The 13414-nt window shown below is 37.2% G+C and overlaps 1 protein-coding gene across 1 annotated transcript; it reads right to left on the minus strand.

Annotated features, from left to right (window-relative positions):
* LOC148855614 (uncharacterized) lies at positions 1-13386 on the minus strand. Its single transcript, XM_088984928.1, has 8 exons — positions 13370-13386; positions 12675-13211; positions 8088-9291; positions 6981-7334; positions 6066-6303; positions 1062-3529; positions 842-990; positions 1-325 (listed from the first exon to the last, which is right to left on the minus strand). Exons 1-8 carry the CDS (start codon positions 13384-13386, stop codon positions 124-126), a joined length of 5169 nt encoding a protein of 1722 aa, XP_088841054.1. The 3' UTR covers positions 1-123.
* Positions 13387-13414: the final 28 nt, after the last annotated feature.

Below are 13414 nucleotides of genomic sequence, written 5' to 3' on the forward strand. Positions count from 1 at the left end.
TAGGAAATAAAAATGAAGAAATTAATAATTTATTATTTGAAATGTACAGTTTGTATGAATTTGAAGTTGTAGGAAATATTCCTACAACTTGTACATCATCTTCTTCTACTTATGACCTTGAGCCTAGTAGTAGAAGAGTTGGGTTTGTGTTGCAGGACTGGTCTCGGTTTCTGTTGCAACATTCATCTGTAAAGCTCCACCAGGCATATCTGTATTACTCTGCAAGAACAAAGTATCTAATAGAGACTTCATCACTAGTTTTTTCCCCTGCAATCTCTTGAAAAGCTCCCCAGCAGTTGAAATTTTATCCACTGATTCCTGGTCACTGGAAGAAAAAAGAAGTTTCAGCACACAAGTGAACACGTTTCTAGGTCTCAGACCATAAGTATTATAGTCACTTTCCAAAAGGGGTTAGTAGTGAAGTCGTCTAGAAGATTGTAAGCAGCAAGTCCTACAGGCACCTGACACCCGACCAGAATCCACAAAACTGTGACTTAGTTAACAGTTTGTCTATCAGTGGCCAAAAAATAATGGCAAGCATTTCAACAAGACTTGCATGGTGCAAGTCAAGCAGACTCAACTCCCTGGTGGGATCTTGCAGAGTAGATTGGTGTGCCTTGTATTGTCTAACAATTTCTAAAGCACAAGTAAAAAAATGGGTGGGGGGAGATTGGTTGGAGAGAGTGTGCGAGAGAAGAGGAAACAGTTCATAAGCCAGTTGTAACTCAGTAAATCATGATAGATTGTAAATAAAGATTCATTTAACATAAAACAGCGATTAGCCTATGAAAATAATGTTCACATGCAAACTTACAAACCAAATCCACACATTCAGACTGACCTCATCTCAAAGGCAACAAAGAATTGCTTCAATTCATCAAGCAATCCTTTTCTCACTTCAGAAAGGTTAGCATCTTCGTTAGGAAGGTTATTCAGATTCAATCTGAACGTTGCGGCATCAATAATACAAATAGCATCCTTAACATCCAACTGCAAGCAAGGATAATCTTTAGAGGCATACCCACCATAGACAAAAAAGATGTAATTGGGACTACTGGTACCTTAATGTCTGGTGTATTAGAAGTAAAAGTTCTTGAATTCTTGTATGGCTCATGCTCTCTTGATAGTAAAATATCAAATGTTTCCCAGAAATGTTTGTATCTCTCAAGTAATAACTCATCATCATTTTCATTCCCACCCTTCAATTCCTGTTTTACCATTCCAGTTATGCATGAAGATGGAACATCAGCACTATTTACTTCACTGCCACTCTTTGGAAGGTGATTTTCACTGCATCTTGTACTCCTTGATTCATCATGTTCTGAATTCTTTGAGTACAAGACTCTCATTACATCCTCTCTGCATTGAGTGACATCTGTATTTATAACAAGTGCATCTGGACGTAGATGTTTTGGAATATTCTTTTTTGAGCCCACAATTACTAGAGGATTTTCAATAGTTTTAAGTGCTCGAGAAAGTTCTACTTGAATTTGAAGGATACTGTGGTTCCGCTTCCTTGGGTTTATACGATTGAAAAATGGAGGTAGTAGAGAACTACTCAGCAGACAGAAAAGTAAACCCCAATGGTCTTCAGAGTTTAGACAAAGTAATATCACCATAACAACCATTCTCAATACCATAGGCTGATAGTAGGTATTCACATTAATTTTGGATTTTTGAAGCCATTCTTCCATCACATATTTATTTAAAAGAAGTTCCTCCACCAGACGAGCAATAAAATTGTAACACTCCATCACATGACCCATATTAGTTTTCGAACATGTGCTCAAATTGGCATGCCATTCCTGGCAGATGAGGATTTCAACCATAGAAGATTTTGTTGTGAAGAAACTCTCTTGACAAGAAGACACCAAAAACAGAAGACGTTCAGCAAGATACATGTAACAGTGAGGTGATATGTAATCAGGTTCTATACTCCAGTTGACAGTATATGTATCTTCAAGAGCTTCTCGGAGCTTCACTGCCAAAGAAAGTTGTCCAAACCTGCATACCATATTCTGTTTCAGTTCCTCGATGAATGCTTTCCATGGAGGATTCACATCAAACCGCTGCACAACCATCCCATAAAGTTCATCAGACAGTATCCCTGATACAAAGATTAGCATTACCACTCTTCCAATTTCCCCATGTGTCAACACACTCTTCAAGTTGATGTTTTCAGTAACAATATCCTTAAGTAGATCCATAGAAATACTGCTTTCCCTGAGATAAATCATCTTTTCCATCATTGCCTGAGCTTGACAAAATATTGGAAAGGGATTGTGAATCGAGAAATCATGGAGCTTTTCCAGACACTCTAATACTTTTAGACCAACAGATCTTATTTGTGAATGCCAGTATCTCTTGGCATGAGAGACAAATTGATTAACATCCATGCTAACTGAATTCCTATCTTTCCAGAGAGATCTTCCATCAGTTTCCTTTAGCCAAAAGGCATCCGAATGGAGCAAATTGTAGGCGTGAATATGATTGCTATCTTGTTTCCGTATACCCATATAATCCAAACAGAACTGCCCATAGGCCACATATTCATCTTCATGTTGGGTTCCAAGAGACTGGAGGAATGATAGTATGTTTACAGTCCTCTCCCTCCAAAGGTTCCAAAAATACACAAGATTATGAACAGAGACCTGATTCCTACAAATTACGACTCCTGGATTTGTCATCACATCAGAGACAACATCATGTTCCCACCCATATTTTGAAGGATGTGACTGAAGAAGAAGATCAAGAATTTTCCATGTGCAGAAAATTTCAGCTCTGAGATCCTTAAGTCTCTGGGAAGCACTGAAATGTTTCTCCAAGCATAATAAGTTACTATCTTGGTCTGATATTACTGTGGCTTCTATGCAGATACAGTTGTAGAAGAACTCCGATTTCTTCTTTGCAAAAAATTTAGCTTTATTTAAAAGATCTTCCTTCTCTATGAATTTCTTCAAAGGCCAACCCTTGCTTCCAGGTCTCCAGAGAGAGTTCCCAACAACATATAATATAATGAGTCTTGATGCATCTTCATATCGTTCAGCCTTCCCTAGAAAATCAGCTTCAAGGAGAAGATCTCCCTTTAACCTTGCAATGCTGGCAGCCTCCACAAAATTCCCTGATTCTTCCTCCAGCAATACAAGTTCATCAAGATAATTATGGGACCTCAAGAAAGCACGTTTGAGATCAATAGAATGAAAGGCCCTAACAAAATTCATCATAGCCTTGGTATCATTAAGCTCGTGATAGTGAAGTGCACATTTCTCAAGGAATGTTCGTTCCATTTCAAGCAGTTCTTCAGTTATTGCAAACATATCATCACCAGTAGTTGAATTTTCTTTCCAATATTCAATGAAATTGAGTCCCATGTTGAATAATTTTCCCCTTATACAAACAGACAAACACTTTGAGAAATACTTGCCTTTAGCATAAACTTCAGCAGCAAGATTCCAACATTCAGCCATGGAAAAACAGTCACCAGCATCCTCGAGCCTTGATGCTCCACATTTCTCCCGATAAAGCATACCTATATCAGTAAAAGATATTTAGAAGCAAGAAATAAACCTCACCCAACAAAGCAATCATTTTAAAGTCACAATTCAAACCTGCTTTCTGGGTAAAGCCATCATTTTAAAACAGCTAATGCCAGCAAAAAACTAGGGGTGGCAATGTTGACCCCAACCCATTTGACCCACCGAACCCACATGCTTACAGCAGCAGGTTAAGATGGGTCAAATGACCCATTAGGGTAGGGGAAGAGGGTCAGGGTGGGGTTGGGTCAAGGGTACCCAAGAGGGTCAAAGCAAAGGGTCAGGGTGGGTTGGGTTGAGGTTTAGTACTTTCATCAGAGGATTTGTAGTTTGTTTAGGGTTAGAAACTTCCAAACTTCGAAGGTTTATCAACCACACTGTTTCACCTTTGCCATTCTCAAACATTTAGGGATTTAGGTTTTCTCTCTAACCGTTGACCATCGTCAGTTCTCAGGTAGGTGCCCGAAGCTTGAAGCTTCACTCAATCGCTGCCTTTGTTCTCCTCTTATGCCCCCTTAGACGTCAGCACACTGCTTGGGTCAGTTAGGGATCAGTCAAGGATTGAACTTGCTAAGGGTTAGGGTTTGGCAGCTTGAAGCTTCAGTCAATCACCACCCCCTGTTCTCCTCTTCCACCCCCTTAGACGTTGGCACACTGCTCTGAAAGTCCAACATGCTCTTCTGCTCTGACCAAGAGAAGATAGAATTTCTCTCCCAATGCCTATTTGCAGATAAGACAAGGAATTAGGGTTTGAAAGTTCGAAGCTTTACCAATCACCACTGATGCTCCCTCTGTTCTCTTCCACCTTTGTTCACCAATCACCACCAATGCTTGATCACTGCCTTTGTACCACTGACGGCCCTAGCCTCTAGTTTGCTAATTTGTCCATTCTTATTTGATTCTTTTCTGGTTTCTCTGTAATTTTCCACAATTTCCCATTTTCATTATTCAAAGATGCAGAAAACAAGTGTATATGGGTATAGAATTAAGACCTTTTCTCCATTCTCTGTAACTAAGGCTTTTTGACAGTGGATTTTTGCTTAGTGAAAGAAAGCCCTCCTCCTCCCAAATTTGCATTTTAAACAATTTTTTTGCAAAAACTTAAGCATTTTTCTATATTTTTTTCTTTGTAATTTTTACATTTTGTGCATTTCTGTACTTTTTTTTACAATTTTCTATTAATTTTTGCACTTTTTGCAATTTCTGAATTTTGACTCAAATATATTTTTGAATTTTTATCATTTTATGTTTTTTTGCAATTCTACCTTTCTATGGTGTGTGTGTGTGTATATTAAATTTTTATTAATTTCTGTATTTTTCTGGTTTGTGCATTTTTAGATGAAATATATGTTTTTTTATAACTTTGTGTTTTCTCGATTTTTATCATTTAATGTATTTTCTGTAATTTCTACTTTTTTTGTTATATATAATAAATCTTTATCATTATGTATTTTTTCTACAATATTTCACTTTTTTTAAAATATATAATTTTTTGAGTTTTTATCATTTTATGTACTTTTTGTAATTTCTTTTTTTGGCTGAAATATATTTAAAAAAATCTGCATTTATAGGTGAGGGTAAGTGGGTCAATATGGTAGGGGTGGGTAATGGTCAGTATGGATGGGTAAGTGGGTCAATATGGGTGGCTGAGGGCGGGTGAGGGTCAGGGTGGGTTGTGACCCATAAACAAGGATTGGTGATAGGTCATGGTGGGTTGGTATTCAACCCTTAACCAACCCATCCATTTGCCACCCCAAGAAAAAATGATACAATTTTTTCTGATGTGGCAATTGTGTTTTGTTTTATAAAGCAATACCGTTCACATTGGCAAATACCCACCCCCCCTCCCAAGTAAATGTAGAATAAATACATAGTTGATGGACCCAGCTTTGGTAGCAAGGGCACACAAGACCACCAAACTCCACGGCTGCCAAATAATAGACAAGGTTCATACCAAATTGGTTCAGTTATTGAGCCAAAAACTTAAAACTGGTAGAGTCAATGAAGCAGGTGTGACAGGAAAATCATGTTAAGCATCCAGTGCAACAGATCTGATGCTAAATCAACTCCTGATTCTTTGGTAAGCCTCATGCTGATAAGCATGAGAATGTGGGTTTGAGTCTGTGTTCACTCTGTGCTAAATGCAAAGGTTATTCAAAACTTCCATCAAAAAGACCCTTGATGAGTGTGGGCCAACATTAAATAATAGCATATTTTCTCTTAATTCTTTTTCTGACAATTCATCAATTTGCATAGGTCCAGAACAATTTAAACTAAACATATTACTTTCAATTCACTGAAAGGTCCAGTATTAAAGCATTGCTAATTACCTTATGCCCAAAACTTAAAATATGTTACTTACAATTGTTAATTATCTAAAATAGGTCTATATCAAAACAAAGCTATTTGAAGCCAACCAACTTTGATAGAACAGATAGAATAGGTTTCGTTGATAAAGTGTCTTCTTTTCATCAGTAAGGTTCTGCAAATAAACTATATATCTCAACAAATTTCATAATAAATTATGCATACCTGCTCTTTGAAATTCTTTTAGCTCAATAAAACACTTTGCAGCATATTCAGCCCTCCCAATGTTTTGAAATATCTCAGCAGCCTCCATGAGGACAATGCGTTCCATCTCAGGATTTGATCCACGCATACGGTCAGCAGCAGCACGCAGTCCAGCAGCCTTCGCCCATTTTTCCCTGTATGCATCACCAGCTCTTTCGAAGCACATTGTGGCCATCTCATAGTTACCCTCATTGAATAGCTGCCAAAATAAATTTCCAAGATATGAATTAGAATTTTTATAATGTACCCCTGCCCCCACAAACTAGGCTTAGACATGCACCATAATGGGAAGAAAGTTGAAAAAGAAACATTCTTCCATTCTGTTCGACAAGTTGGCACACAATCAGAGTAAGTGATTACTTGCATGAATAATAGTCATTCTGTCAGGACAGTATGTCAAAGGGCAAGAGGCATTATCTGGGAAAAGTTATATTCTTGATTGTTCCAACTGTGGATATCACTTTCTTGTAGTATCAGTGCTGTCAGACATGGATCAAACATAAACCGTTCTGGTTTCTGGGTCATAGATGGTCTGGACTGTCAGATTTGACTCCTCAACTTGCTCAAATAAAAATTTGAAAAATAAATAGTTCAAAATTATTTCTTTAAATAATTTATATCACAATAAGTCTAAAAAATATATATTATATGTAAAGACACCCACTAATGCATGTATTTGGGTTAACTTTGACAAAGTCAACATTTCTATGAACTAGGCATCTCAAAAACAGTTTTGGCTGTCAGTTCCTTGTCCGAATGGTCTGAGCATTTGATAGAACTTTGAGTTCCACAACAGTACATAGAATTGACAAAATTATACCAACACTATGAAGAAACAATAAATAAAAAGGAGAGGATGAACATAAAATTTCTCACCTTAATACCACGTAAGCTCCATTCCTCTTTGCTGCTTGCCACTTGCATCGCCTGTGCAAAGGATTCATCAAGTTGTCTAACTTGTACAAGACACATCTTCTTCCAATAATCGAATATAGGCTTGGAAAACTCCTCTATGTTTTCACAAATCCACAGCCTTTGTCTTGTACGTGTTATAGCCACATATAATTGCTTCAGTTCAGAGCAAAGGATGTTATGTTTGGTCGTGTCAAAATTTGGAAATGATATCGGTCCAGTAGAATCAAGCATGTCTTGTTCTTTCATATATTTATAAATTACTCTCCATTGATTTTTTAAAGGAGACGTGCCAAAAAAGTTATACATCAAAACATCCTACAAAATCAAAAGGGTAAAAGTAAATGATTACCAAAATTAGAAAAAATCAGGAAATAATATTATCTCATATGATAAACCATGAAGCTATCAGCTGTTCAATGTGAACATAGCATATCAATATTGCATAAACAAGGGGCCATATCTTGTAATTTTCCCCTGCATCAACGTCAAAACAGTTTAAGAAAATACCGACACCAATGCAGCCCCATTACAAATAAATTTGACGGCCTGAATTGTCCAAATCAACTTAAAAATCAAATAATTAGAATGATCTGATTACATCATCTTAGAACAATGGTCTATAGTAAATTAGTAATACATCATACAAAATCAGAAGGGTAAAAGTGAATTATTACCAAAATTAGAAAGAATCAGAATTTTTTTTGATAAATAAACTCATACAGCAAATCATAAAGCTGTAAGCTGTTCAATAAGCATTTGGCACATCAATATTGCATAAACAAGGTCATATCTTGAAATGTTATGTAACCTCCATGTAAATCCAATTCAAGAATATAATGACCCCAATGCAGACCAATAGCAAATAAATTTGATGTTTTTAATTGTCCAAATCAACATAAAGATCAAATAATTAGAATGATCTGATTACTTCATCTTAGGACACTGGTCCATAGCAACGAAAATGCAATCACGTACAATAACTTAGGCACTATGAAAGCTTTCCATTTAAAAATGTAATGGTCAAAGAGATTAATACTTTTGTGGGAAAGAGCAATTACACAAACTCACCTGAAATTCAAGACCTTTGCATTCAATTATTGTTAAAACAAGAGCTTGCTTTCCAACATGTTCAGAAACCTCCCTTCTAGCATGATCATCACGAACCAGAATTACCTGTTCTGCACCAAATCCAATCATACTGCTGCCAGTTGTTCCACTATTACCAAAAATTGTTATAATTGCATTCTCATCATTCCCAGATTCAAGCAATACTGGGGCTTCTCCATATATAAGACTCATCTCTGGGGTTAAAATGTCTATATACAGTGGGAAGAAACAGTACAGTAGGTCAATTACACTCTGTGCCAAATTTAGTACACCGGCATGAGTACGGAAGTTCTGGTTCAAAAGAAAAATGTTGGAGATGCACTTTTGGCCCTTGTCTTTTGAACTGTCCTTGCTGTCACTTACAGATTCCAAGATGAACTCTTTATAGAACAAAGAACGTATATCTTGAAATCTGAAATCAATCCCCCTGGCAATAGTTTGTGCCGTATCTCCTGAAAAAACAAAGCCTTCACTAAAATTTTTGCATATAAATTTCAGAAGAGCAATCTGCCTCATAGTGAGATCCTGGACCTCGTCAACGTACACAAAGTCCATTTCCTCACCCTTGTAGCCACCATCTTTCAGGCGGTGATGAAGATCAATAACAAAATCTGCCAAGTCAAATTCACCATTCACAAGTTTCTTCTTCTCATACTCAAGAAAAATATCATAAATCATCTCTCGTCTTTCCCTGTTTAAGGTTGATACCCGACATTCAGATAGATTAACATAGTCCTCCCTGTCGAGTTTACCATTAGAAGCCTTGCCTGCTCCCAACCCACCTTTTATATGTGAAATTATCTCTCTAAACACTAATGAAGAATCAAGCTTCTTAGTTAGTTGACTATTAAAATGGGGCCAATAACCCAAATTGAACCTGTCATAATTAACCTCCTTTGTTCTTATAAAGGTTTGTAATGTTATTGATCTTGAAGGTCCAGAATTACCAAGAGAAAGTTCCCTCAGATCATGAAATCTATCAAAGTATGAAATTTCCATGCTACCATCTAAAATTAACAATAATTTCTGGAAGGTTATAACAAGAGGGTAGGATGTAGGTGGAATATCAATGAAAGAACCAGGGATATCATTGAACTCAGTTGTGCAATCAATATCAAGCATATCAATAGAAGTATGCTCCGAAACATTTCCTCCACAGATGAAGCTGTGCAAGTAATCATTTTTTTATTAGTCAAGACATCTAAATCAGACAAAGCTTTTCATATACTAAAATGTGACATATAGAAATGCATAAATTATATGTATGTTGTGAAAAGAACAATTCCTTTTACACCCACAATACAACTACTGAAAATTAAATGGATTTCTAAAATTGTAGGTCAATCTTTTTTCCTCCGTAGTGATTGTTCCAAGCCTATCTCCAATCATCAATTGTATCAGCTTGTTTGACACTCAACTTCAAGCTCCCTTTTGTTGCAGTACCATGAATAATTGCCTTGTTCTTTTTACACCAATAATATACAATTACTGAAAATTAAATGGATTTCAGAAATCTTAGTTGGATTTTTCCCTATATAGTGATTGTACTAAGCCTATCTCCTAGCTACAATAGTACAAGTTATTTGACATTCAATTTCAATTTTCAACCTCCACCTTATTGCAGTGCCATTAATATTTGTTATATAGCAAAGGTAATATAATGGATAATTTTCAGTATAAATTTAAAGTTTAACTAATTAAAATTATCACCCCAGAAGTAGCAAACAAAAACAAGAACCTGTTTTCAGACAAATTGTGTTGTTAGATTATGTGTATTGGGTCCACTTGTTTACTATATACTGAAACTCAATGGATCATCATGTATCTAACTTTTAGTTTGAGGGCATATTTTCTCTTTTTTTCTTTTTTTTTATTGGTGAGCACTTTTCCTCCTATTTTAACTAGAAACAGAACTTTCCAGAACAAAATCATCCATACAACCTCATAGTGGTCTTCTTACAATTAGCATTATTATTGTATACTAGACTGTATCTGGTGGGACACTGCCAACCGCAGAGGTCTCTTTGAGGGAGACCTACTCTCCTGAAACAATAGAAAGATAGGGAAGGGAAAAAATGGAGGAAATCAGGTCTGCCCACAATTCTTATTACATGGGTATCTATAGCATTACAAGAGAATCATGTGTCTCGTGCATGGTGTCATTGTTCATTGTTGACATGTCTTCCTTGTACAGATATAATGAACTGGTGAGTGTGGGCTTCATAGGCTTGAGTGCACAAGCCTGGGCTTCAAGCTGAGACTGGGTGAATTGAGACTCGGACTGTAGATGGTACCCGGGCCTGAGTCTTATCAATTCGCTCCCCATCAAGAACCTTGTCCTCATGGTTGATACTTGATAGTAGGAAATAGCTTCTCATCTTCACAAAGGTTTCTTTGTTGAATTTCTTCCCAGTCTTGTCCTCTGGTAGTCTTGGGCTAGCTGAAACATTGGGCCCAACACTCCATTTCAACATGGATGCATGGTGAAGATGGAAAGGAGGAAGATCTGGTCTATAGGCTACCTCTCCCACATGTCCAGAGATAGGCAATGCTATCAGAGCACTAGGGCTCAGCTGCCACTGTTCATGCCACTTTTTGTGCCCTAGGAATAGAAACTCACTCTGTTCACTAGAAGGGAAAGGACCTAAAAGGAGTGGTTTTCCATTAGAAAAGGAGGCTTTAAAGCCTGTAGTTGTGGCTGTTATGGTGTTTTGGGTGTTCTTCTAAAGTTCCCTCTTGCTACAGCCCAAAAGAGGGACGGTTATGGTGTGTGTGGCTAGTACAGCAGGTTAGTGATAATGTGTGGAGTTCGAACCCTAGTGTAAATGTATGAAGTGGTTGGTCTCACTAAGTCAGAGTTGTGTGGTTTCTAGTTGTGGCATCTGGCTTCTCTTTCGGTGGTGGAAACTAGTGTAACAAGTTGATTTCTTGTTGTGGGTGACTATAGTGTATTTGTTCAACCTTTTGTGATCTATGGGTTCTTCCACTAGTAGCACTAAATCAGCTGTATAGTGCAATCAGATTTAATGAATACCCCATTGGCCATGGTTAAGCTTAATGGCATGAACTATGAACCATGGGCCAAGCCTATGGAAGTTTGTTTAATTGGAAGAGGCAAGCTGAAATATATTAGGGATGACCAACAAAAGAATGGGTCTAAAGGGTACAATGAATGGGTGCAAGAAAATGCACAGATTATGAATTTGTTGTGAAATAGTATGGAGAATCATACAAGTGTTAATTTTATGTTTTTAGACATGACATAGGAGATCTGGGAGAATGCCAGGCAACCATACTCTAGACAAGATAATTTCACAAGGATATACAAGTTATACCAAGATTATTTTACCCTTCAATAGGGAGACAAGAGTGTGGAGGAATATTATGCTGCCCTAAAAAGCTTGAGGAACAAGTTGAATGTTTATCATCTCCTCTCTAACAGATTTGAAGGTGCAACAAGAACAGAGGGAGTGTTTGGATGTTACTAGATTTCTATCCGGCTTGAGAACTGAATTTGAGCTAGTAAGAGCTCAAATGCTGGGAAGTAGTGATCTCCCTATTCTATTGCATCAAAAGAGTTTGCACTCCACATGGTGAGCACACTATCCTTACAGAGAAATTAGCCTTAACTGTTGCTAGAGGTGGTGGTGGTGGTTGAAGAGGTGTGGCTAGAGGTAATGCTTGGGCTTTTAGAGGGGGTCATGGTGGTGGTAGGGAAGGAAGAGGTAGTGGCAGAAGTGGTAGTGGATGTGGTCAAATCCAGAAGTGCCCTCACTGTGGTCATGAAGGTCATACAGTTAATCTTTGCTATGATTTGCATAGTCCACCCTCTTCTTGGGCCAAATCAAGCCTTGGTGGAAGATGAAACTTCGAACAATGTCTCTACTGAGGAACCACCTATTATCAGAGTTGGCAATGAAAAGTCTGCTGGTCGTCCATTCCTTTGGTTATTCTCTGGCCGTGTTTCTGGAAAGGAACAGTATGATTTTTTATCACAAATCCTCTCCGAAGCCAAGGTCATAAACATGGCTATAGAGTTTGCTAGAAGTTGGTTGTCTATACATACAGATTTTAAAGAAGATACATCTGATTTAACTTTTTTGAGGCCCTTCTAGTTCGTGTACAGTTTCTCATTGTACAAAGAGCCTTTTGATTAATACAAATATACTTTACCTTTGCTCAAAAAAGAAAAATTAATATCTAAGGTACAATGACAAAATTAACCCTCACAAGCCTATGGCCCTCTACAACTAGTTGGTGCTGCAATCGTTGAAAAAAAAAGAAGTGGTGTTGCATTTGGCATCAGAGGAGTGGAACAACCAGTTGAATATATTCACATTGAAATAGAGTTAAATAATTCTGCCAGAAAATAATGCAATACTAAAGCACCTCTTATGTGCTGCACACCCATAGTTTTCTTAACAATCTAGACATATATTCCAAAATAATTTTGACAGAGGAGAACCTCACAATGTTCTATAAACAACAAAAATGCTGAAAGAACTGAGAAAGGAAATACATAATTGATTAATTAATGCAATCACATACCTTTTCAATTGAGAAATCTGCTTCTTCACAGCCAAACATAACTTAGGGCTCACAGTAACAAAAATCTGGCGCAAAAAAGTCTGACTACTCTCTCCAACACCCTCTGCAAACTTGTTCTTCTTGCTATTAGAGATGGATATGTCACCCTGAACACCAGAAAATCCTTCTTTGGAAAGAAAATACTGTTGTTCATTTCGAATCAATTTCATAGTCAAAACTGTCGTCTTCCCAGTTCCTGATCTTCCAAGGATAAAGGTGCTTCTAGGGTAAGTAATTATTTCCAGTTCCTGGTCTGTTACTTCAAATGGAAGATCAAGCTCTCTACCATCACGACCAGAAAGTAAATGTTGAACAATACCAGAAGACAATGAGTAGAATTTCATTAGGAGTAGAGACTCAGTGACCCTGGAGTTCTCAACATAGGTTCTTCCATCAAATGCATCATCAGCCAGTTCCTTCACTGACTCATTTTTCCGGATATTCTTATACCGAACAATATGAGTATAGGTGTCCCAACTCTTTGGCACTTCCAGATACCTACATGCACAATAAATTGATAAATAAAAACAACAGATATAAATGAACCACTGGATTCATTTCCATTATTTCAGGATATTTGCTTCACTCACTTTTTTCAGTTGCAGAAAGGTTAGGGAAAGATCCAAAATTTATCATAAACTATGATACCCAGATACCTGTACAATGGTGTCATATTGTGCTGGATACTTCAAGTTTTAATG

This window comes from Nelumbo lutea, chromosome 4 (assembly GCF_056320005.1).
Source record: "Nelumbo lutea isolate HS-2025 chromosome 4, American lotus-T2T, whole genome shotgun sequence".
Classification (NCBI taxonomy): Eukaryota; Viridiplantae; Streptophyta; class Magnoliopsida; order Proteales; family Nelumbonaceae; genus Nelumbo; species Nelumbo lutea.

What these genes read in the sequence shown, in the direction of transcription:
- LOC148855614 (XM_088984928.1), bottom strand. An exon ending in AAAAGAATTTCAAAGAGCAG is followed by an intron (nt 3,530 to 6,065) that starts GTATGCATAATT and finishes TTACTGATATAG; the next exon opens with GTATGCTTTATCGGGAGAAA. An exon ending in CTAATACACCAGACATTAAG is followed by an intron (nt 991 to 1,061) that starts GTACCAGTAGTC and finishes CCTTGCTTGCAG; the next exon opens with TTGGATGTTAAGGATGCTAT.